We start from the raw sequence: 12,180 nt of genomic DNA on the forward strand, positions 1-12,180 counted from the left end.
GCCACTGTTTTCTCCTCTAGTAAACAGAGATAACAGTAGAACCCCCCTTGATTTCTTAAGATACTCAGTCATGGGGCTAGAGAGATGGCTCAGGAGTATTGGGTGATCTTCCAGAGGACCTGGGTTCGATTCCCAGCACACACATAACAACTCACAATTGTCTGTAACTCCAAGACCTGACACCCTCACACAGACATACAAGTAGGCAAAACACTAATGCAGATAAAATAAAAATAAATAAATTATTTAAAAATTCAGTCACATGAGATATATGATCCCTTCACAGGTACCTGAGCCAGGTACTGGCTGAGTAAAAGATCAGTGGTCATGACTACAGCAGATGGAAGCCTTATCATTACAGAGGACAGAGAATTTATGGAGCAAGCAGCCCAGGGCTGCTCAGAGCCGTAGCCTTGAGAAGAGAGGGATAAGACCTACCCCCAGGTGTGAAAGAGAGACAACCAGAGAGCAGTCACACTGACATGGAAAGCCAAGAGCTGTTGTGCTTAAAGCAGAGATCATTGTCACCCACTCTGTCTACCATACAGACCTTAACAGGAAAGCCATTCATTGACTGGGATGCCAAATGTGTTGCCTCAGTTTTCCTTAGACCACACAGAAGATGGGCTGTAGTGAGCCCTGCTGTAGATACTCAGCTTATTTTCTAGTTGGACTTCCTAGCTCCCCTCACCAAGGGACTGGGTTGGCTTCCCTGTGGGTATACTCTCAAGGTTTTGTACTTGTATATCTTGTGTTGAAGTGACCCAGGGCCCATTAAGTTAAACCGCCTGTGCCTGTCACAAACCTTTTTAATTGTTGGTAAGTGTACATAACATAAAATCTTCCATTGTCACCCTAAGTGTAGAGTTGGGTGGCATTGAAGGCACCGGTGCTGCTATGCAGCCATCATCCCCACCTACCTTCCAAACCTTTCCATCTTATCCGATTACAACTGTACCACCAGGCAACTCTTCATCCTTCAGTCTCTGGCAGCCTCCATTCTCCTTTCTGTCTCTGAGTTTGGCTGCCCTGAGAACCTCATCTAAGTAAAATCATATAGAACTTAGCCATCCTGATGTGTTCAATCCAATTAGCATAATGTTAAAACTCATCTATGTTGTAGCGTATCATAATGTCCTTTCCTTGTTAAAGACCATTGTATTTGTTATTGTTGCATAACTTTGTGTGTTCATCTTTGTTGTGCAACGCCGCGCACGCACACGTGTGTGTGTGTGTGTGTGTGTGTGTGTGTGTATGTGTGTATAGGCGTATAGGCAAGAGGCTGATGCTAAGTGTCTTCTTTTTACTTTTTTTTTAGATTTTTTTATTTAGATTAGAAACAAGGTTGCTTCACATGTCAATCCCAGCTCCTCCCTCCTCTCCTCCTATGCCCTCCCCTCTATCAGTCCCCCACCCAATTCCCACTCTGTTCCCCAGGGAGGGTAAGGCTCTCCATGGGGGATAATCAGAATCTGTCATTTCATCCAGGGCAGGGCCTAGGCCCTCCCCCAAGAGTCCAGGCTGAGAGAGCATTCCCTCATTGTGGGATGGGCACCCAAAGTTCATTATATGCCAGGGGTAAATACTGATCTACTACCCAAGGCCCCATACGTTGCCTAGGCCTCCTCACTGACACCCACATTCAGGGGCTCTGGATCAGTTCCATGCTGGCCTTCCAGCCATCATTCTGGGGTCCAAGGGCTCCCCCTTGTTCAGGTCAGCAGTTTCTGTGGGTTAAACAAGCCCAGTCTTGACCCCTTTGCTGTGTCTTCTTAACAGCTCTCCACTGTACATTTTGAGACAGGGATTCTTACACTTGAGGCTCTCTGATTGGCTATCCTGGCTAACCAACAGGCTTCAGGGATCCACTTGCTTCATGCCTCCATGCCCCCAGTGCTAAGGTTACAGACATGGTTGACTGGGTGCTGGGGACCCAAACTCAGGTCCTCACACTTGCACAACAGGTGGTTTGCCCACTAAACCATCTCCTCAGACCCTACACAACTTTTTGTTTATTCATTTATCCATCAGTGGACACATGGACTGTTTTTGTCATGAACAAGAATGTGTAAATATCTCTTCAAAACCTTGCTTTCATCTCTTTGGAGTGTTTAACCTGAAGTAGGCTCACCGGATCTTAGGTGACTTTTCAAGGAAGTAGCCATGCTGTTTTCCCTAAGAACACTACCATTTTATATTCCCACCAGAAATACATGAGGGTTTTCAATTTTTCTATATTCTCACCAACACTTGTTCTTGAAAAGGAAAGAAAAGAAAAGGTAACCAATCCTAAAGGATACAAGGTGATAATTCATTGTGGTTTTGATTTGCATTTCCCTGATGTTAAACATCTTTCTGTATCCTCACAGGGCATTTTTATATCTCTGGGAAAATGACCTGTGCATTTTTCACTCGTTTATTTGCCTATTGTTGTCAAATGTAGACTTTTTCTTGTGCCCAAGACGGCTGCACATCTCCCTTTCAGCCACTGCTGACAGTAACGTCACAACAGTGGCTCTTACTGAGTGCACACAGCAACCTCGCTGCCCTGCATGCTTGTTTTATTTCCCCCTTGGTCCCCAAAACCACTTAGAAAGATACTTGAGTGTCTCAACTTAAAAAAATAATTGAAACTTAGATGCCTTGCCTGAGATCTCAGCGTAGTGGAATAGCAGTAGTGAGACCCCAGTCTAACTTCATTCCTGGGTGATTGTCTGGCTTGTTTGGTTCTATATAAAGAGCCAGCCAGGGGATGCAGCCTCATGGTAGCATGCTTAACTAGTGTGCAGAAGGCCCTGAATTTGATCCCCAGCCCAGAAAACATAATCAATTGCTAAAATCCCAGTTTGTAACAGAAAGCAAACACAGAATTATATTATTTAAGTGCTAAATCTTCAACGGCTCCAGAAGGCTTCCATTTATTTATTTCTCTCTCTGTATGTGTGCACGTGTGTTTACATTTGTGCATGCACATGAATGCATGAGCACAGGCATCTATCTGTGTGTCCATGGCATGCCTGCAGAAGTCAAGGACAGGCTCAGCTCTCCCCTTGTTTAAATGGCATCTCTTGTTCACCATTCCATACCTCAGGGATTCTGTTGTCTGTCTTGTATCTTGCCTATAACCTTTGTGGTTATAGACACATCTACTGTGTATATGTGGCTTTCTTGAGTTCTGGGTATTCAAAATTGGGTTCTCATGCTAGCTCTATAAGCTTTTAACCCACGGAGCTGACTCCCCATCTTCCAGAATGCTTCTAAATGCATTTAGGTGGTGGATACAATATTGTTCCTGGGTCCAGCCCTGTCTTCACTTACAGCCTTGGTAGTGGTAATTTTTACATTTGAAGGCCAAGGCCAGAGAAGAGTTTCACACAATGGTCCTTTCTAGAAATTCTCCATTCTTTTCATACTGGCTTTTATCAGGCCTTGGGTTCACACAGCTGGAGCCAGGGCCGGGGCCAGAGCCCTGTCTTAGATTTGGGAAGAAGTTGGCTGAAACTTCTCCCAGCAGGGATAAGGCAGGCCCAGGGAGTTCTGCCTAAAATTCACTAGACAAAGGTGCCCTTGTTATCAGGCCTAGGGGTGGGAGTCATCTGTTCAGTGACACAGGCTTGGCCATTGTATGCTGTGACCTCAACCAATTTTTTAAAGCTGAGACAGGAGGGGAAAGGAAAAAAAAACTCTAGAAATTGTATCTGGAAAGGCCTGCATGAGTTGTTGATTTCCCAACAGGCACTGGAGCAGATTTGGGAGGAACTATGCAATGTAGTGGGTTCTTTGTGAAAGAACAGTGATGAGAAAAGCCACAAGGACGTCCCCCAGGGTGCTCAGAGCTCTGACCCTGGGGCAGCTGCTTGTTTCAGCCTCACTTTCCCCAGAGGGTACCATGCAGAACAAGCTGCCGGGAGCCTGCTCTTGAGCCCGGGGCTTCAGAACAGCCCTGGGGCATCGTCTAGAGCGGTTCCCCTTCAGGACCAGCTACCCACCCATGGTAAGAACCACTTCTGCAGAAGTGTGCTTGACCTGCCCTTTATTGATATCATGAAAATGCCTTCAGGAGTGCAGAGACGATGGTGGGTTGAAACCCCTGTAGGACTTGGGTTCTACCTTCTGAGTCTGGAATGTCTGTGGACCATGTGCCAGGGTTCATGTGCCTCAGATACGAGCAGCAGGAGGAGGTATGGGCCAAGAAAATGATAGGTTTGGGGGTGGGGCAGGGGTGGAGGTGAGGATGGGGAGCTGTGTGGAAAGATGGGAAGAAGGAGTGTTTGTAGGGGGGAGGCTCACCTGGCACAGGTAGTTGAAGGCACGTAATGGAGAAGAGAGCCGATGTGGATTTATTTATACTTTTGATAACATTCTTCTTGTAACTTTTTCTAAATATAAAGCACAGCTTCTTCCTGCCCATCTGGCACCCCCCCATGTCCCAGATTCACCAGGAAAGTTCTAAGGTGCAAGATCAAGGGAAGTACTATAAATCTCTGTGTTACAGGAAGGTAAGAGGGAGGGGATGCCTCTGCATGTCTCAACTCCCCAGATGGTAGTTAGGCACCAGTGATGCCTAACTCAGCTTCCAGCTCAGCTGGTGCATGCACCTTTCAGTTTGGTGGTGGTACTTTTCTGAGATATAGGGATAGAAAGCCTTGTTCTGCTGATCTTTGAACCTGGATGTTAAAGGTCACCTTTCATATGATCCACTCCTTAGCCTAGACGTTGTGAGGCTCTCTGCAGCTGTGTGTGAGATCCAGTTCATATGGCAAACCTACTCATTCTCTGCATGGAATCTCCTTTCTGAGCCACTTCCTTGCTGGGCTTAATAAGCACTCCTGATTTCAGTGTTCTTTCCCAGAAGCCTGAACTGCAACCAGGAGAGGGCGCTAGTACTTGCTACTGGGACCCTTGATCTCCCAAGACTATGCATAAGGAGACTTTGCAATGGTAAGCAGGAGTCTGAATGGTCTAGGGGGCCTTTGACCCCCAGATCCAGTGTTGGGGAAAATTGGGACTCTGCATGTCTAGCTACCTCTCAAAGGACAATTGTGCTGCCAGTACAGACAGCCGTCCTTGGAGAGTTACTGCTAGAAGGACCACAGGCTAGGCCATCATGTTATAACCAAGTGAAGGATGCCCAGGATCAGATGATAGGGAGATTCTGCTGGGTCTGGGAGAGGGGGAGGGGAAGATTAGCAGAGAAGATGGGTACTAATGTGTATGCCGAGAGCTAGGTGAGTTCAAGGCAAGCATGTGCCAATGTGGGGCATGTAATGCGCAGGACCATTGTTGGGTGTACCTAAGTTGAAATGGACTCCATGTCTGGGGTGTCATGTGATGAACTGGATGTACTGATAGGCTAGGGTAGTTCTGCCGGAACCCACCTAGGGTGTGTGCTGACGAACTCTGGGTGCCACCTTGATGGGTACAGAGACAGAAGTCAGGATACCAGGGGACAAAACAGACTGCAGAGCAGATAGAGCTGGATCCTTGAATGTGGCTTTCACAGGCCTCTTAGGACAGAACTTAGTGTGGTGACGGTTGTGATCCTAAGAGGCCGAGCATGGGCAGTGTTTAAGAAGAGGTCCATGCTTCTGAGTCACGTGTCTGTCCATGAATACGACTTTTTCTCTTCTACACAAATGGCACATCCTTAAAACAGATATGCTAGCATTTAGAATCATTGAGCATTAGATGATAGCTACTCAAAATAAGCCCTCGCAGACCATCTGGTCCAACTTCCACATTTGAGAGATGAAGAAATCAAGGCCTCCCAACAGAGATGAAGCGGGTTGCTTAAGATCTCAGAGCAAGGCTGCTACAGCTTCAAACATGGTCCCTGGAACACAGAGCACATTCAGCCTGCCTCTCACGTGTTGCTATGGTGCGGTGGTGGGTCCGGAACTTCCATGGTAAGGTCTTGGCAGTTACCACCTGTCTGGTTCTTATGCATTTCTAGCAGTAGATCTAAAAGCACAGTCAAGTGGGGTTCATAAGATCACACCGTAACTGACTCTGGAAACTGCCCGTTCGCTTTCATCTCCCTGCAAGCCAGTGTTTCTGAACCAATTAGGGGAGTCAGGCATCTTTGAACAGAACGGCTGTGAGCCCAAGCAGTTGGCACTGGAGAGTAACTAGAACGCGTCTCCATGGTGAGACTGGCTACTTCCGTTTTCTTTTGGTGCCTGTGGGCTGCTGCTGCCCACAAGAAGTGACCACAAAGTCAGGCCAGCTGGATGGCAGCCACAGCTGGCAGGCAGTGGCACCCCCCTTTATTCCCTAATGAGACACAGTCGGCCTGTCGTTAAAATGGCACCAACTCCCTGAAGAAACCTGCTTTTGTCCCCAGACCAGCTGCAAGGACAGGGCAATCCCTTGCCCTTGAAGTTCCTTTCCATGGGCAGCTGTTAGCATGTGATGCTAGGCCTGTGACCAATGGAGAAAGCAGCTTTTAACTACCTTCCTTACTTCTCAGCAACTTCTTTGATTATGGGTATTATAAATGCATTAAAAATATTTTACTAGTATTGTTTTTACTATGTGGATGTGTGTGCGGGACCGGGGTGGGGATGTTGAGTATACATGAGTGCAAAGTGTCTTCAAATGCTAGAAGAGGATGTTGGATCCCCTGGGCTAGAGTTACAAGTGGTTGTGAGCTGTGAATTCTGGGCATTGAATTTGAATGCTCTCCAAAAGCGGTATGTGCTGTTTAACCACCGGGCCATCTTTCTAGCCTCTTATTTAATACCTTAACTTCTTTAAAACATGTATTTGTTTTATGTGCATGTGTGCCTGCGTATGTATGTGTGAGCACACACATGGGTGTAAGACAGAAGACAACTTGCAAAAGTCTGTTGTGCTTTCCCACTATGACAATCCCAGGAATGGAACTCAAGTTGTCAGGCTTGATTGGTGTCCTCCTTCGCCTGCTGAGCCATCTCTGTAATTGACACATAATTGTCCATATTTATGGGGCATAATGTTAACGATCATATCAGAGTGATTGGCCTATCCATCAACTCAGCCGAATATCATTTCTTTGTGTTGGCAATGTTAAAAAGCCTCTCCGTCAGCTGTTTTGAAATATTCAATTAGTTGCTGTCAACCATAGCTGTTCTACTGTGCTCTGGTCCATTAAAAGACACCTGTTCTATCCAGCTGCACCCCTGAGTCCTCTTAACATTGCCACCACCACCCCCAACTTCCCTGTACTCTTCCCAGGCTCTAGAACCTCCTTTTCTACTTTGAAATCAGGTTTTTAACTTTTGCATATACTTCTAACCTTCTTACATTCATTTTGAATGGAAGAGAATGCTTAGTACATTTGATTGTGGGACTTTTTTTTTTGAGAGGTCTACTACTCAAGAAAAGTCCAGAAACAGCAACAAAAACATTTTTGGAGCACTCTAAGTTTAGTGATAAAGGAGGGCCAGCAGGGGCAGGTGGGACTTGTATAGTGCCTCTCTGTTTCTCCACCAACATTACGTGTTGGTCAGTCTCTCTCATCTCTGGTTGTAACCTCCTTTTGCAGACAGAAATTGAGGAGGAATCACAAAGATGTATTTTTTTTTACCCTGTCAGGCAAACAGTCCTTAAAGTATCCTTCAAAGTTACCCTACAGGACTGAAGACAGAAAATCTAGGATGTACTTTAAGGTCATTGACCTTAAAGAAGAGGAGTGTTAAACTCTAGCCCAGCTCTTTGTTATAGCAAAATGGGGCATCTTTAGTACTGATTGGCCTTTAACAGTAACAGAAGGGATGATAACTCCCAAGCGATCGTCTCTGTGTGCAGAGCCAGGGTGGTGAATTCAGTCTCCTGTGTCTGCTGCACTGGCCATGTGTTTCATGTGCAGTTATTTGTGGCATCATTCCACTTTATCTGCATCTCCAGTACTGTTTGTTTTGTTAGGGTTTTTAAAATTTGTTTTGGGCAGCGAGGGGAACGGAACCCGGGTCCTTGCAGGTGCTGGGCAGATGCACTGCCACAGAGCCATACTCTCAGTTCACATATAGCGTTTTTTTCTCCCACCAATTCCAAGTCAAATTTGACTGAGGAAGTGGACAGATGTCAGGTGTAGATTTGAAAAGATCTGAAATTTTTTTCCTCACAAGAGACCAAATGAGTTTGAAGGTAACAATAATAAAAATGACACCCATGTTCCTGAGGAGGAGGTCTCTGCTGCCTCTTCTGTTTATGTGGTTGTGGCTTTTGCAAGCTGAGCTGAACATTCAAATGCCTTTAGAATTCCCTGGTGTTTGCTTTGAACTCCATTGTGAAAGATTTTCTCCTGGGTCCTAAACTCCTCATCTTAAGGGCTATGACCATCTCAATTTATAGCTAAAGGAAACCAAAGCCACAGGATGCACACACGCATTGAACTCATCTTGGAACATGGTCTCTTTATGCCTGGACCACTGTGATTTCTGCTAATGCTTTGGTCGTCTATTGGAGGTGGACAATGAGAATGGCTCAGCCTATTTTGATGCTGCCCGGCATAGGATAGAAGAGAACACACCCATCTTCACAGGCTTAGATTTGGGAGTCTGCTAACAGCTGGGGCAGTGTTTCAGATGTGGTTTGAGTGGAACCTACAATGGCTCGTCTAATAGCGTGTGTGGACATGTTGAATGAAGGAACCCTGAAGAGATGGAAGATTGACATGTCATGGGGACAAATGCTTGACTCACCAAAGACTATTGCTATGGAGCTGACATGCTCCATGTGTGGTCCCTTCTGCATACTGCCCTTTCCTTTTTTGTTTCTGCACTATGTTGTGACTTCAATGCTTTATCCTCTCACCTCCAAAACTGTGGGTCAAATAAGCCTCCCTTCCTCTTTAACTACCTCACCTCAAGGCATTTGTTACCTCAATACATAATGGTTGCATAGCATCATGTAGGCTTCCTTAGCTGAAATGCAGAAGCTGGACCAGGCTACTAGGAGCAGACTGCCTTGCCTATTTAAATTGTTCTGAAGCATCAGGACCACACAAACATTAGCAGGAGGACCAAGAAGACAGCCTTCCTCTGGGTTCCCCAACAAAGGCTTCAAGATGGGGAAACAGTTCTATGCTACTGATAGAGGAAGTTCTCTCTTTTCAGGAGTACTAGTTGGATGCCTCCTCCCCTCAGGTCCTGTGCCTTCAGGCACCTGCTCAAATCTCTGAAAGAAGGAGAAGCAACGCTTACATCAACAGCAGAGTTGTGCTACTTGGTCATTGCTGAGTTTCTGCTAGAAGAAGCATTAGTATAAAAGGTATCTTTCATCTGCTGTTACCCTGTGTGGTGGCACTGGGCAGGTGACAGCAGCAGAAAGGACTAGCCATCTCAGACAAGAGTAGCCTGGCATCCAGGGCTTGTGTTGCCTATTAATTGGCCTAGAACCTGTATTAATCAGCCCTTGTCTAGTACATCTTCAGGTTCAATGATCCTAAAGACTGATGGTCTCAGTGACTTCTTGGAGGTGAACCTCATGCATGTGACCCATTTCTACAAAGGGAGCAGCCAAAGGAGCTTACAAGATGCAGACTCGCTCAGTCCCAGCCCAGGAGACAACAGCTTCAGAGTCTTCACTGAGGGCTCTTCTGAGGCCAGGGCAATCCACACAGGAGGCAAACAAGAGTGGCAAGTGAAGTATCTGGAGAACTCTGGCTTCCTGCTGGGTTTTCCCTCAGCTCCAGCTTGTCCAATCTCAGTGGACTCCTGGACTCGGAATCTCCTGTAGAAACTGGCTGTCCACACTGTGGTTGGGATGCTTCAAGCTTCAGGAAGAGACAACCAGACACCAAAAGCCGATGGATGAAAGAGGGAGCCAACTGAACAGTGGCTGATGGCTTCGCAGGAGGAAATAGAATTCAGAGGATTATTTAAGACAGGGGTGCACTGTGTAGCTTAACCATTACCTTAGCTAACTTTGAACTTTATGATCTTCCTGCCTCAGCCACCCAAGTCCTAGGATTACAGATGTGTAACACTGTGTCTCAGAAGGATTTTTTCTTTTTAAGAAGCTGATTTAGTTAATTTTGCATTGTTGTAACCAGGTTCTGAATAAAGAAAACAGGATGAGGTTTATCTAGCTCAGTTTTGGAGGTTCAGAAGTTCTGGCATTAGCTTCTGATAAGGCCTTACACTAAATCATAATATGAAGGATGCCATGTGGAGGAAGTGTGTGTGTGTGAGAGAGATAGAGAGAGAGAGAGACAGACAGACAGACAGACAGACAGACAGTGACAGAGAGTCAAAGGCATAGAGAGAGTTGTTACACTATGAAAGAAGCAAGAGCTAGCTGAGAATGCTAAACTCTTTATAACAACCAATCCAATCCCAAGGTACCCAATCCAATCCCAGGAGAGAGGAATGGTGCCTCCCAAAGACCTCATGGTCTCCTACTACACCCCACTTCTTAAAGGTCCCGCCCCTTTCAGTATCATTCCCGAGGGGGCTGTGCTTCCAGAGAATGAACCTTTGGGGAACAAACGAGAGCAGATGGGAGGGAAGGGCAAGAGCATACTTCTGTCACCACACAGTCCTCATTTTGGTTTTCTCTTGCCTCTTGACCTCTTGACATTTTCTGGTTTTGCTTAAACTGTCACTTGTTTTTCACCCTCTACATAAACAACAATTTGCAAATTTAATTGTGTAACAGAATTTATAATTCTGCATTTGTCTAGTTGCTCTGTGTGTGTGTGTGTGTGTGTGTGTGTTACATATGTATGGAGGTCAGAGGACATATTTTCTAAGCCAGTTCTTGCCTTCCACCTTGTTGAGGCAGGGTTTCTCTTGTCTTGGCCACAGAATTGCATACTCCAGGCTGGCTGTTGCTTGACTAGAGTTTCTGTTACTGCGATAAAAATGGAATAACCAAAAGCAGCTTAGGGAGGAAAGAGTTTATATTATATATTTCTGCTGTATGGTCTATCATCAAAGGAAGCAGGGACAGAACTCAAGGCAGGAACCCGGAGGCAGGAGCTGGTCCAGAGACCATGGGGGAGTGCTGCTTACTGTCTTGCTCCTCATGCATTGCTCAGCCTGCTTTCTTATACAACCCAGCACCACCAGCCCAGAGTTGGCACCACCCACAGTGAGATAGTCTCCCACGTCACTCACTAATCAAGAAAATGCCAAACACTTGCCTATAGGCCAGCTTCACGGAGGCATTTTTTTGCACTGAAAAGCCCTTCTCAGATTACTCTAGCTTGTGTTGAGTTGCTCTAAAACTGACCAACATGCTGGTCTATGAGCTTTTGGGCAATTCTCCTGTCTCTGCCTACCACCTTGTAGAAATTCTGGGATTATAGGTACATGCCACCACACCCAATTATTTTGTGGGCTCCTGGGGTCAAACTTGGGTTGCTAAACTTGTGTGGCTAAGCAATTGAGCCATCTGCCTGGGCCTTTTCATACATGTGCCATCTGCAAGTGTGCTCACCTGTGGAGGCACGTGTGAAGGCCAGAGGCTGATATCCATCCAGCTGTCCTTATTCTGTTGTTTATCCACCTTGTCTTTGGGTCTTTAGCTCACTGATTGGCCAGGATGGCTGGCGAGCTAGCTGCTCGGATCTGCCTGTCTCCTCCAAGTGCTGATATGGCAGGTCTGCAATGGCTGTGCTTGACTTTTATGTGAGCTCTAGGGATCTGAACTCAGGCCCTCATGTTTGCACAGCAAGCACTTCATCCCAGCCCTATTAATACATGTTTCAGTGTTCCACCTACGTCCCTTTGGCTATGACTTCCTCTTTCTTCACATTAACTTCTCTTAACTTTCCACACTGGAGAACATCTTCTAAGAACTCTGTGCCACAGGTTCCAATGCCTGACCAGTGGGAATATTTGGAAGGGAAACTGTGCTTTTCTGAACATGGGTGAATAGTCTGTCGCCATCGTTACCTAAGCAGTGTGTTGTAACTATACCACATTGACATTGTTTTCGGTGACATGTTCTCAAGAAATACAACAATTTTGGCTGATGCTTTTGTTTGAGACAGGCTCTTGCTCTGTAGTTCTGGATGTACTGGAACCTCTTTTGTAGTCCAGGCCTCAGACTCATGGCACTACTCCTGCCTCCGCCTCCCAAGTGCTAGGATTACAGGCATAAACCACCATTCCTGTTGTTGAGGTTTGTTAACAAGTGTGGAGGGGTACATGTAGGTTAGAGTGGAAATACTATGTAAACTTAGACAAGAAG

The 12,180-nt window shown here is 46.0% G+C and overlaps 1 protein-coding gene across 6 annotated transcripts in view; it reads left to right on the forward strand.

The window, feature by feature from the left end:
- Gas7 (growth arrest specific 7) overlaps positions 1–12,180 on the forward strand; it is a 238,887-nt gene that overhangs the window by 129,530 nt on the left and 97,177 nt on the right. The window contains exon 1 of one of the 6 annotated variants that reach the window (XM_021225779.2): positions 3,851–3,994. The exons of 4 other annotated variants lie outside the window; for them this stretch is intronic. In XM_021225779.2, coding sequence (XP_021081438.1) covers positions 3,992–3,994 — 3 coding nt within the window. In that variant the 5' untranslated portion in view covers positions 3,851–3,991. Of the gene's footprint in view, positions 1–3,850; positions 3,995–12,180 lie in introns of those variants that run through there. One more of the 6 variants, XM_040748904.1, reaches the window with a different exon arrangement.

This window comes from Mesocricetus auratus, unplaced genomic scaffold, assembly GCF_017639785.1.
Source record: "Mesocricetus auratus isolate SY011 unplaced genomic scaffold, BCM_Maur_2.0 Super-Scaffold_100007, whole genome shotgun sequence".
NCBI lineage: Eukaryota > Metazoa > Chordata > Mammalia > Rodentia > Cricetidae > Mesocricetus > Mesocricetus auratus.